Source organism: Polyodon spathula, chromosome 17 (genome assembly GCF_017654505.1).
Source record: "Polyodon spathula isolate WHYD16114869_AA chromosome 17, ASM1765450v1, whole genome shotgun sequence".
NCBI lineage: Eukaryota > Metazoa > Chordata > Actinopteri > Acipenseriformes > Polyodontidae > Polyodon > Polyodon spathula.
This window is the reverse complement of record NC_054550.1, coordinates 8209682-8223720: the sequence shown is the minus strand read 5'-3', so window position 1 is coordinate 8223720 and position 14039 is coordinate 8209682. Positions and strand designations below refer to the sequence as shown.

The window sequence follows — 14039 nt, the reverse complement described above, 5'->3', positions numbered from 1 at the left end:
CAGTCAGCCAACAAACCACAGGCTGAGAGGGGCAGGATCCCACCAGCCAACCAGTAACAAAGCAGACAAGCATGCACCCAGTAACAAACCAGAGTGCCTATTATTGAGGGGGAGGCACCAACCAACCAACCACAGGACTGAGAGGCGGGACCTCTCCAACCAGACGGGCATACACCCAGCAACAAACCAGAGTGGCAATCACTGGTACTTCTCAGGCAGACATCAAGCAACCAATGAGAAATGGAGAGCAGGGAGTATATGCAAAGATTACTTTGTCATTATGATTCACCAATCTCATGAGTCTCCGGTTTATTATTTGCCATTGCAGCTTCAGGGTAATCAAGTATACATAGGATTTATGCAATTTAAAACTTCACGACTCACCCCACTTGTGTTCTGTAGATGTCTAAAGATTATTTAAAAAATATAAACAATTCAATAAATTTCTATAAAGCAAGCTGAAAGCTTGGAAGAGGTGACGTAGGTTGTCATTGCAAGTTTTGCAGAGATTTTATGCAAATTACTTTCTGTGACTACTTTTAAAATGTGGTGGGCTTCAAAGCATTCACATATATACAGGAAAAAGTTAGAGTTAGGGTTAGGGTTATCTGATTTTTATTTTATTTTTCAATAGGAAATATAGTAGGCCCTTATTGAATGCATGGGGTGTACTTAACTACACCACACTGCCCCCAGTCCCTAAGTTCTACTGCTGCTCCACACTGCCTCACAAGCAGTTTCATAATTATTTTTAGAGTAAAGCAAACCCCACACCCTTCACGTGGGTGCCAAAGCTCTACGACATTCATTGTCAAGTAAAAAATAAAATGATCACCATATTAGCATTTTGTGCACAGACTCAACGGGCCATTGCCTTCAAGAGAATCACAGATCCATTCTGCTTCACTAACTTCTCTATTAATTAGAAGGTGCCAGGTTTCAGGGGCCTATTGTACCACACTTGTAACCTAGCAACAGGGGAGTTGAGTTATTTGCAACTCCCTAACTCTACTGGAGCAAACTCACTATGGTGCATTATGAGCAAACCTAGGACTCAGGACTAATTAGTTTAGCTGCACCGTCACCAAAACAACATCCAAAGTACAGTATCTCCCATTCTGTACCGAATCTAACCTTAGCTGGACATTCACAGGCTTTCTATGATATGTTTTTTTTTTTTTTTTTTTTGTATGGAAGTATTAGGTATAATCTTAATTTTTAGAAAAATCCATACAAAACATGGGCTTTGCAGTTTAAGAATAAAATATTGATTATGATACTAGAAGCTTCTTAAGGCAGCAAAGGGTGTTTTTAATGCATTTGTTTTTTTGTCTGATAACAAATATTGGACATCTAAACTGGCTGCTGTATGCTTAATCCCAGTGCTAGGTTTTTCATTTGTAGTTTAAGGCTTCATTATTCTCAGCTAAGTGCTTTTTCCATCTCAGGATCGCAGTTACTTTAAAAATACATTTTAACTGCAAATTACAAGTTAAAAATAACTTGTAAAGCCCCCAAATAAATACACACATTATCTCCTTTTGCTGAAATGATCCAGCCTAGAGATCAAAGGCACAAGGGCATTCAAAAGTATTTTGATCAAACATTTACTCTCGACACAGCAAAATAGTAATTTTCTTTTGAAAGGATGTTGAAAGTGCAGTGGCAAGCAATCAGATACAGACATTTCAATCTAATATAGAATTTTGATTTGTCTGATTTGTCATGGCTGGTTTCACAGGGTCTAACATTAGTCCAATCAATGTTAACTTGGGGTAGGCAGTCCAAATTTAGAACTAAATCGGGGTCTGTGAAACTAGCCTTCAGGTGTGGGACACCACTCTACAAAATTGTAGATTAAGTTGTACATCTAGGAAATGAAAGCCCTACACAGATAGAAATACGACTCCTAATGCATAGCAGTTTCAACCATGCCAGGTTTTATTATGAGCTTGATTAGAACTTGAACAAACTCAGGTGTGTCTTATTAAACTTGTAGCAAAACCAGGAATGGGTAAAACTGTTGTGCAATAGGAGTCTTATTTCCATCCCTGTCTCCATCACATCTGTATTGAATCAACTACTTGCTACTTTGCAAAATTCAAATTTAAATTTTATACATCAGTTTCTTCTCTTGAAAGCTTCAATAAGCATCTCCTTACTGTACTTGTTAAATTACAGGACAGTGAGCTATCCTGACCTTAGACCTGTGCACTTCTCCACCGTCGTCTTCCCCTCCGACCCCAAGGATCTTCCTGGTCTTCAGCCGGCTGACTAGGTCTGACTGGCTGTTCTTCTTCATCAAGGGGGGGTGCGATTTGGTGGCCATGGTTCACACTGTACTGCAGAGAACTGCCGAAACTACAAAAGAGAGAGAGAAAGATGCAGGCGGTTAAACCAGGTGAGTACCACTGAGAACAAGCTTGTATAGGGTTATAAAAATAATCCATTATCGTGATCTGTAATTTATTTAGTCCTGATTGTTTTATTGTACTGAAAAAATACTAATTCATAAATCTTCTTTCTGGCAGTCATTCAAAGCTAAAAACGATCAGCGCATTGGATGAAAAATGTAGGGATGCAAGTAGTGAAAGTGGCAGTAAGGTGGTGAAAATTATAAATAGGCTGAGCTAATTCTAAACAGTATCTTACTTTAAATAAAACAATACACTTCTTGAAACATTTGCCTACTAGACCAAGAAGTTTCTTTCATCTGACAAGATGACTCAGGCCTTTGCTAGGCTTTTTATTTTTAATAGGATAGCAATTTTGTGTATGTGTCTAAACAAATGGTGAAATGACCCTGTCACAGAGACGGCCGAAGTGGGCGGCGTCAGAACCAGGAAAGGTAATGCAATACACAAAACACAGGACGGATGAAATGAAGTGATGAAGACGCCTGTTGGCGCCGGTTTAATACAAAATAAAAGGTTTACACAAACACGAAAAACACAGGACACGGCACTCTACGCCAAAATAAATAGACAAACGAAAACAGACTAAACTTAACAAAACGGTGCACGGACAGACACTGACAAACACGGTGAGCGGATACTTTTCCTCTTACTATTATTATTATTATTATTATTATATACTACTACTACTACTACTACTACTACTACTAATTTCCTCCGTCTCCAATCCCGTTCTCCGCTCACCGAACACCCAACAACCAGTATGTGACAATGTGCATCTATATATACTATTGTGCTGGGATTCAATTACCAGTTAATTATTCACTTGAATCCCAGCACGTGAATTAATAAAGTGCAATTCCCCGTGCTCACATATTACTACATTTTACTTGCACGTGAAGTGCTGTGCAATCCTCGTGCCTAAATACACATATACATTTTTAAACACTCGTGTTACACAGACCCGTTTATATCCCGTGTACCAATGTCTATACACCAACATTTAAACACACCACACGCAACACATAACAGATAATATACACAGGGGCGGGCACTTTGTTACATATACCCCCTCCTGTGCAAAGCACACATGGCCTCAATGGCCACCTCCCCCCTTAAAAGCCCAAAAGTCCCGCCCAAAGTCCTTGGCCAGGACCAGAGGCTTCCAGGGGCCCACCGGTCGTAATGCTGTCAGCGGGGTAGCATTCTCCTGCCAGGGTAGTCCTAGCAGCGGAAAGGCTGCTTGGGGTGTGGTCTCCTGACCTTCCCCCTTCTTCGGCGCCGGCAGCTCCCCTTGGTGGGGCTTCAACCACCGTTCTTCCTGCAGGGAAGAAACTGCAGAGGGAGCAGGTCTCCGGACCTCCTCCCCCTCCTCTGGCAGCGAAACTGCTGCTGGGGTTGGCGGTCTCCAGACCTCCTCCCCCTCCTCTGGCAGCGAAACTGCTGCTGGGGTTGGCGGTCTCCAGACCTCCTCCCCCTTCTTCGTGGCCGGCAGCTCCCCTTCGTGGGGTCGTGGCCACAGTACTCCCCTTCGTGGGGATGCGGAGCGGCGGGCTTCCCCAGGCGATGCAGAGCGGCGGGCAACCCCAGGCGATGCAGAGCGGCGGGCAACCCCAGGCGATGCAGAGGCATCCTTGGGCGAAGCGATGCAGAGGCATCCTTGGGCGAAGCGAGGCTGGCATCCTTGGGCGAAGCGAGGCTGGCATCCTTGGGCGAAGCGAGGCTGGCATCCTTGGGCGAAGCGAGGCTGGCATCCTTGGGCGAAGCGAGGCTGGCGAGTCAGGACAAGCTGGGGTGCGGGTGTTGGCCCTCTTTTCGGCCACTGCAGCCGGGAGGTTCTTCCCCGTGCTTCCCTCAGCAGCCTATGCAAGGGCTGCTGAGGACCGCCAGCATCTAGTCCTGGCCCTTGTGGTGCAGGGAGAGGCAGCTCCTGCTCCTCTCCCCCTGATGGAGGTGGAGGCAGAGGAAGCTCCAGCTCCTCTCCTCGTGATGGTGGGGGAAGTGATACCAGCAGGCATTCACCCTCTGCTGGTGGGGGAAGTGATACCAGCAGGCATTCACCCTCTGCTGGTGGGGGAAGTGATACCAGCAGGCATTCACCCTCTGCTGGTGGGGGAAGTGATACCAGCAGGCATTCACCCTCTGCTGGTGGGAAGGGATACCAGCAGGCATTCACCCTCTGCTGGTGGACAGGGACCCAGCAGGCATTCACCCTCTGCTGGTGGACAGGGACCCAGCAGGCATTCACCCTCTGCTGGTGGGACAGGGACCCAGCAGGCATTCACCCTCTGCCGGTGGAGGTGGCGGAGGCAGAGGCAGCTCCTGCTGCTCTGCTCCTGCCGGTGGAGGTGGCGGAGGCAGAGGCAGCTCCTGCTCTCCTGCTGCTCTGCTCCTGCTGCTCTGCTCCTGCCGGTGGAGGAGGCGGAGGCAGAGGCAGCTCCTGCTGCTCTGCTCCTGCCGGTGGAGGTGGGAGGCAGAGGCAGCTCCCGCTGCTCTGCTCCTGCCGGTGGAGGTGGCGGAGGCAGAGGCAGCTCCTGCTGCTCTGCTCCTGCCGGTGGAGGTGGCGGAGGCAGAGGCAGCTCCTGCTGCTCTGCTCCTGCCGGTGGAGGTGGCAGAGGCAGAGGCAGCTCCTGCTGCTCTGCTCCTGCCGGTGGAGGTGGCGGAGGCAGCGGCAGCTCCTGAAAAGCTCTGGCGGAGGGCACTGGGCAGCTCCTCCTGCTGCTGACTCCTGTGGATGGAGGAGGCGGCGGCGTGTAGTCTCCTGGTGGTGGAGGTGGGAGCGGTGTGTAGTCTACCCTTGTTACAGGGGACTGGTGCGGCTCTCCCTCACTTGCAGGGGAATGGTGCGGCTCTTCCTCCCTTGCAGGAGACTGGTGCGGCTGTGGAGACAGCGGTGGGACCTCTGCCTTCCTCTTCCCCTTTCCCCTTCTCTGCCACCTCCTCACCTTCCTCTCCTGCGGCAGTTCCTCCTCTCCTTCCTGGTAGGGGCAGCGCACCACCGGGTGCCCAAACTCCCCACAGGCAAGGCACCAGCTCTGGTCCTCCAGACCACCGAGGAACTCCTCCAGGTCCTGGCAGCCATCTCTCCAGTCCCAGCCTTCCATGTTTTATTTTTATTTTTTTTTTGTTGTTGCTGTGGTTTTTTTTGTTTTTTTTTTTTTTTTTTTTTTTTTTTTTTGACAAAACACCTCTGCTGGTCTGACGCTTGGAGGCGCTGTTAAATCCCACGCAGGACACCACGTGTCACAGAGACGGCCGAAGTGGGCGGCGTCAGAACCAGGAAAGGTAATGCAATACACAAAACACAGGACGGATGAAATGAAGTGATGAAGATGCCTGTTGGCGCCGGTTTAATACAAAATAAAAGGTTTACACAAACACGAAAAACACAGGACACGGCACTCTACGCCAAAATAAATAGACAAACAAAAACAGACTAAACTTAACAAAACGGTGCACGGACAGACACTGACAAACACGGTGAGCGGATACTTTCTCCTCTTATTATTATTATTATTATTATTATTATTATTATTATTATTATTATTACTACTACTACTACTACTACTACTACTACTACTACTACTACTTTCCTCCGTCTCCAATCCCGTTCTCCGCTCACCGAACACCCAACAACCAGTATGTGACAATGTGCATCTATATATACTATTGTGCTGGGATTCAATTACCAGTTAATTATTCACTTGAATCCCAGCACGTGAATTAATAAAGTGCAATTCCCCGTGCTCACATATTACTTGCACGTGAAGTGCTGTGCAATCCTCGTGCCTAAATACACATATACATTTTTTAAACACTCGTGTTACACAGACCCGTTTATATCCTGTGTACCAATGTCTATACACCAACATTTAAACACACCACACGCAACACATAACAGATAATATACACAGGGGCGGGCACTTTGTTACAGACCCCTAGAATTGTTTTGAGACCGGTACTTTACTCTCCAAACAAACTGGACATTGCCAACAGACTGAAACTTAAACAACCCTTTTGAGGTTTGGCAACCTAGTTATTAACTTGATTTATGGCTACCTTGAAACACAAATATGATTTGACTGCAACTCCTGACACGTTTCAAGAAACGCATTGTATTTTGGTCGCTACTATGCTGTGTTAACCTCCAATTGTTTGACTATCAAAATCCACTATACAGAGGGCTGTAGGGGCTAGAGAGGCTTGATATATTCAAGCAGAGCAGTCAATCATACTACTTTGGAAAGTTCAGATAAAAAAATTAATCTCTGCCTTAGAGATGAAAATAAAGTACAAAGTTTGCAGTAGCTTCAGGTAGTACTGAGAACATCAGACTGTCCCTAATGAATACAGAGACAGGTAGATTTGAGAATATAAGGTGGTGAATAAGCAGCGAGATTGACAGGGTGGAATCAATAAATGCACAGTAGAAACCAGGAAAGCAGCCCAGAGGTGTGAGAAGTCAACAATCACTAAAACTCCCGAACATGTTAGTGACTGACAGGTGGCACCCGACAGCACACCATCTCTGCTGGGGTTATATCTGTCCTGGACTTGTTTAATTTAAATCGAAATTTAACACACTACATAACATGCATGTGCATGGTCCCCTAGGACACCTTAGCCAGGGAGATGTTTCATAGACATTACTCAAGATAAACATTTCTAGAAAATCAATAGTACTGTATTATACCCAAATTCAACCTCAATGGTCTGTAGGTGGTTCGTCTATGACTTAAAGTTCAGAGAACATTTGTGGCCATTCAAGGCACTTTATGATTTTCACCATGTACGGAGACTGACACAATTTGTGCACCTGTTGTGTAGTTTTTACATTGGCAATAGGTTTAATATCACCATTCATATGGAGATAATCAGAAGGCAGTCCTCCTAAAACAAATCTGTATAAATACATCAAAAGATACAGTATGTTGAAGAATATATCCTAGCACAGGATGCATCAAAGTACAGGAATTGTTTTGTTGTAAAACACCACAAGGTGTAATGTAACCTTAAGAATGCATTAAAGCCAGGGAACACTCACTTAAAAAAAGTGGAAAAAAGTGGTATCGCTGTGGCATATGGAAGCAGTTATTGAGGTTGCTCATGATAATAAGAAAGCTGATTTCTCATTTTTCCGCAGTGTGGAGATGGAACCTTGTTTGGAAGCAGGCACAGGTCATTACAGCTCTGTAAGTGAATCCAAGAGGAGTTTAGAAATCAGTCCTACACCTGAGTGGGTGCCGAGGGAATAGCATAATGCAAGATTTAGTTGGCAAGCAGTGTCCTAAAACTGCTGCACTCCATAGAGACTAGTCTAATTTCAGACCCCTTTACACACAGTGTGGCAGTAATGAAGTCGGGTTGAAGGCAAGGCAATAGCAAAACAATTAGGCCAAGGTTTTCCTGTGTTTCTGAAAAGATGCTTTAACAGAATTAGCAAAAATTCCTCTTAGCACTGCTAAGATGGTATATGGTACCGATATGATGATTTACAATAAGCCAAATGAGTGTGTTCCAGCATAGACTTCCAGCAATATGCAAGGCACGTTTTTGCACAGGACAGTCCTTTAGTACAGTCTCTTCACGTAACCATTTAGCTGTCACTTGCTGATGTTGATTTTACAGGAACAAAAAATCTACACATTCCAGTTAGTGACGCTTCATAGAAAAAAGTTATTACTATTTTTTTTTTAAATCCCTATACAAAGTTATGATACTCTAGTCTATACCAAATATGTCGTATTCATTGTTTTAGTTGCGAGTTTATTTAACGAAAGATCTTAAATGTTTATATACAAACATAGCAATACTGTATACAATTCATATTAGTACTGTATTTTTACACAAACTAGTGGACATTTATATTTTCTTAATTAGTAACATGTAAGTAAGTTTTCTTAAAAGGAAAAAATAAACTAGAATGATGTTTACATAGTAAATCACGTCAAAGCGTGCTCGCTCACCAGGGGTGTTCAGTAAGGGTCACAAATTCCAAGTACAGTATCTGGTACTTCTCATTATATCTTTCTAATTCTTGTGACTGGACATGAGAAGTATGTTCTGTTGTTACAAACTCTAACCACAAATGCACTCGAGCCACCCTGCTTTACTAGTCAGTACTTGTTCAGCTACCAGTGTTGTCCGCTGTTTAGCTCTCCGTGTTTTTTGGCCCGTGACAGGAGCTGTAATATAAATTATTCACAAACTGGCGATTTATTTATTTACAATAGCCTAGAGAGCAACTTGTGTTTTTTTTTTGTTTTGTTTTTTGTAAAGACGATCATATCATTTTATGGAAATTAAGGGTCATACCATGTCATTCTTCTCCTTCTGAAAGGGATAAACTATTTTCAAACAAATCTCAAAATTAAAAAAAAAGGTAGAAATAATGAATGCTCTTTGTAAGCATTTCAGTAAGGTTTCCACTGTATGTTTGTGGTGATAAGATTTTGGACAAAGTTACTGATATGCTCCATAATCCATTCTACTAACCCTAGACAAGCAGAACAAAAATATATAACAATAATTGATAAGGACACAAGATTCTTCCAGACCTTTCTCATTAAAACAAACTATCAGCGAAGGGATGATAGAAACTCTGTATGAAGCAATTCTTAGCAGATATCTTGTCTAGTGCCACACTTGAGTTTTATTTAGTCTAGCAAGTGAATTAGTCTCATAGTAATGAGGTTAGCAGCTGAGGAAGCCTTGTTGCTAAAATGATTACAAGCAGAAGGCATCAAGAGTGGATTGCAGCTATGGATCAAATTATTTTTAAAATCTATTTATTTATTTGAGATTCTATCCCTGCCAGCCACTTCTGTGAAACTTCACTAAATCTCTCTGACACTTCTGCTGCTGCTACTGCAATTTCTGACCAAAAGTAGTACATTCTAGTGCGTTTCAGGTGCAAAATTGTCATGGAGGAAGAAACGTTACAGTATAAAACTAGCAAACAATTTAAAATGGGGGCGCAGTACTTTTCTTTTTTAAATGTTTTTATTCACCAAGGCTTGAAAATCACCACCTTAGAAAAAAAAAAAAAAAAGCTTTGGAGTATTTCCTAACAAGTATCATGTGTAGATGCACATCCCCTGGTGTGACCTAAATACTGTACAAAACTGTAGCTATCAGTATCATAAGAAAGCAGACCACCCAGACCTCCAGTACAGCGTATCCACCGCACGCGTGTGTAAATCTAAGCAAGAGATAAGTCAAGCATTTTAAACTTCCAGAATCAGGTACCCTCAACTCATCCAAACCATGTTTCACCACACAGTGCCGAGCTGGCTTTCTAGATGCAAAATGTAACAATGGATGTACATATGGGTATCTCAACTACAGTAAATCTCTGTTGCCTAACCAAGGACAATGGAGACAACCAGTTCCTAAGACAGATATACAGATATTGGATCAAATTATCAAAGAGGTTACTATGAACTAGACTCATAGAATCAAGAATTCACTTGTATGAATGACAGTTTTCTTACTAGAACTAAAAATGTGATGGTCGGCTGCACAAGTGGCTAATACCTGTGTTTCCAGGACATGCCTGCCCCACGGTGGGGGATAATATAATACAGCGTGACAATTTCTTTCAACAGCTGTCTGAACCTGTCATAGCGGCAGGACGTTCTGTTACAGGAAACACACTGTTGATTCACCACATATACGGAGCCGACTGTTCATTCAAACTGACACCGTGCAGAACTTTGTCAGCATGGCAGTGGGATCACGGCTGCCATGCAGGTCAGCAATCTTTTAGTCATTTAAATATGTGTATCAACCGAGCCCTCAACAGCTATTCATTTAATGTGAACATTGTGTTACAAAAACATCCTGCTTTTTGTAAATGCAATAACTTGGTCCATAAAACCTGATGTGCTCATACTGCTCCATTTACCATCATTAGGAGAAAACAATGGAAAGCATCGATACTTAAAAAAAAAAAAAAGAAAGAAATCAATCAAAATACTAATGTTCTGCTTTAATTCTGTCACTTTGTAACATTGTCTTTCTAAGTGCAAGTAAATCGCATTTTCTTTTCTTGTGTTATTTACAATGCATTACGTTGCTAAGTGAGAAGAACATGCAGAGCACAGACATTTAAAGTGGTAGCGTGGATAAAACAAACAATTCCAGAACTCAGATTACAAAGAGGTCTGAAGCAGGTTACAACCTTGAATTCTGTGGTGGTTCTGTGACCTTTACACCATATTTTGGTCTGCAGTGTAGCAACAGGACATGGCCAACATGAACAGAATTTATTCTTAACATGCAATTTCCTGTCTCCCTGTGACGGTGCAGGGCTTGCAGCGAGAGAGACGGACGGAGAGACAAAGGAGAACGGGGATCAAGATCCAGATCCTGAGTAATTATATACCTGTACTTTTGTTTTGGCCATTGAGCCCTTTTGTTTTGTGTTCCTGTTTGTTTGCTGCTTTTTCTTGTATGTTTATTAAATATGCGCCATAGCACTTAAACGCATTTCCCTGCCTGTGGGTCTGTTTATGCTGCTGAGGAGAACTTGGTGCAGACCAGCCCAGCCACAGCAGCAGATAGAGCCAGCACCGCCACAACCTCCTGAAGACATCCCAAGAAGGGACCTTAATTGACAATCCATCCCACCCACTCGAACTTTGGATATTTGGGGGTGGGGGGGCGTGGGGGTGGGGGAGGGGTGACGGTGCGGTGCTTGTAGCCGCCACGCACCGTCATATTATTATTATTTGATTTATTGTATAATGATGGAAGTGTGAAATACAATTTGGGAACCTTACAACTGAAATTTCTTGTGAACAGGTGTCCTGCACTCTGTTGAGCGTGTGCATTATTAGATCTTATTGGGTCTCCTTTAACCCTTTAAGGTAAACAAGGAGAATGCTTAAATGGTTTCTTCTTAAAATACATTTGAGAGTGATTCAAGTATCGCTGACAATTTGGATGACCAGATCTAACCTGTGAGGAAATTTTAAACCCTGTTTCATGCAGCTCATTGCGAAAAGATTAAAAAGTTAGCATCATTTTATTTGTAGGACATGTAAGTCTATTGTACCTTAAAGGGTTAATGGTGTTACACCATAATCAGATGTAATATACTCCATCCTTTTTCTTATAGAAAGTCAATATTAACTAAAACTAAGGGTGCTAAATTAAGTACAAAATAACAGTTGACTATCATTAATCTGAACCAGTTGGGACAAGACCTGGTTCATTTTAATAATTTGTTTGGAGTACCGATCATAATCTGTACCATGATAAAATACCTAGTCTAGTATTTGTATATTTAGTACTACCAATACCAGTATAATACCAGTGTAACTGATATTTCCCTATAAAATCCTGTGCTTGATTCTCCGATTAACAGACTACTACTGACGTCAGTAATAGACTGCAATCACTATTATGACGACATATTTTTTTTTTATTTATTTATTTATTTTTTTTAGTTTAATTGTATGTGTGTGTGTTTATGTTTTAGTGCTGGTATTATACAAAATTAAATACAAGCTACTGCAAATAATTCAGATTGTAAAAAGCCACCTTGGAGTTCCGTGACAGCGGCCTCGTCCTCTTGAGATGTCACGGAACTCTGAGATGTCTTTTTATTATCTGATTTATGTACTGTAGCTTGTATTTAATTTGATACCAAAAAAGAAACACACAGATAAAATTTAATATTTTCTTTACTAAAAATCACTGCTGTCGGTTAGCATCTTGGCTTTTTCTTTTGGCTAACATCAGATTCATAAAATTGCACAATGACTTTCGTGTGAATGGCCTTTGGGTGGCGCTGCAATGGAGACTGCGTCAAATTCATTATTTTCTCACTATCTTTGTTGTTTTGTTTACCGGTTGCAGTTCACTAATCTCTGACAAGTATGATCTGAGAATGGCGAGATCAGAGACGTTTTTTCTTATAGGGTTGGTATATTGCGGCTGTGCTTGTTAATATCAAGAGTCTATCGCTTATTTTCCCAGTGAATTTATTTATTTTGTGTTATTTCTTTCCATTGCTCCAGGCAGTGTTAAATAATATTTCCACTGTATTTATTTATTTTCAAACCATTTCAAAAACTAATATGATTTCGTCATTCTGGATTTTTTTTTTTCTTTAGGTTGGAGCCATAGTTGCATCAGCCTCAGACTCTGTAGAAGTCCTTCATATGTCCTTCACCAGTACACCACCCTTGCTGAATCAAATGGCGAAATAACTATAATGTATTATGTTCTCTCCTGCCCAGAGATCAACACCGCCAGTAACAGCCTCAGAATGAAATAAAAGACGAATTGAATTCATATTAGTTTGTGACACGTCACCCAAGTCATTAGGTGTTGATGGCTTGCTGTCACTTGGGAAATCAATTCTCATTAATCATATTAACTGCATCTGCTATCAGTTATTTAGATGAGATTTATGTTATCTGGAGCAGTGTCATTATCTGTGATCAAAGTGAATATTTATTCAATACAGATTGACATTTCTATCCTGCTGTAGAATACAGTATCGACTCTAACGTGCAAGCTGGGATACTCTACAAACAATCAACAATGGCGTTGCCTGGGAATAAGAGGTCTGTCTTATTTATGTCACTGAATGTTCACACAGTCAATCAAGAAACTGTAGATAAGCGCAGGTTCTGACTAATCTGCCGTCTCTGGTGTTACAAGGGAGAAAGTTAATGGATTTTTCACATTGAAATATTCATATGAATATTCATCAATTTTTTCCTATTGTAGTATACTTCAATAGAATATTCTGTCCAGAGAATATCACCACGTAGGCTTGCAAAATCACACACATTATACATTATTGCAGAGGATAGCTGAAATTATGCAATAATTTCAGGGAGTAATTGGCTATGTCTATTCCCATCTCTCTGGCATTTGTTTACGGCCATTTACAGCAGTTCACGGAGCTCTGTGTTTGGCTGGGCGTGTTCTTTGGATTGTGATTTGGCAGGGCCTTGGCTAAATTGAATCCTGGGGTTAGTTTGGTGTCATTCACTCACAAGCAGACATGGGTTGGCTTGGACTTGAAAACAACAGTACAGGTTGTTCTCAGCCATGAGGCCTGCTTAGGTAGAGCAGGGAACCAGGCCTGTGCTCTTGTTTCTACAAGGTCCTGTAGTAACAGCTCTCGGGATGAGATTCACTGAAGCTGACCTAGAAAAGACCACGTATGGCCTCATGTTTGTAATGCTACATTATAATTTTAGATTTTCTGATGAGAACTCTGCAGGTTCCCATGTATTCTGTCACTTGTTCAATCATGTTTTCCCATTCATTGTAAAAAGTGCATGGTAATATGTACATAGCTTAGCCTATTTTGAGCAGAGTGACCCTGCCAACCCCTTGCTTGAGTAGAAAAGAAAGCATACTTTCTCATATATTTTTGTTTACAAAAAGTGCCACCTAAAGGTTATTGGTTTGTTCATTTGCAAATCCCTTAGGGGAAAATGATGTTCCTTATAGACTTCTGCCTTTATCTGTCAGATAGTGTCTAAGAAAGCAACACAGGCAGAAGCAGCCTTTGGGAATCTGATTTAGGGTTTATATTTTTCATTAAATTAATTGAGAAAAGTATTTGGCTTCATCCCTCTGGCTGATGTCAGTTTGTTT

At 42.1% G+C, this 14039-nt stretch overlaps 1 protein-coding gene across 2 annotated transcripts in view; it reads right to left on the bottom strand.

Moving 5' to 3' along the window:
• The window catches only part of LOC121329564 (tumor protein p53-inducible protein 11-like), a 62076-nt gene that overhangs the window by 25011 nt on the left and 23026 nt on the right, over positions 1-14039 (bottom strand). For both annotated transcript variants that reach the window (XM_041275205.1, XM_041275206.1), the window contains one exon: positions 2201-2361. In XM_041275205.1, the coding sequence (XP_041131139.1) occupies positions 2201-2329 (129 nt within the window). In that variant the 5' untranslated portion in view covers positions 2330-2361. The remainder of the gene's footprint in view (positions 1-2200; positions 2362-14039) is intronic.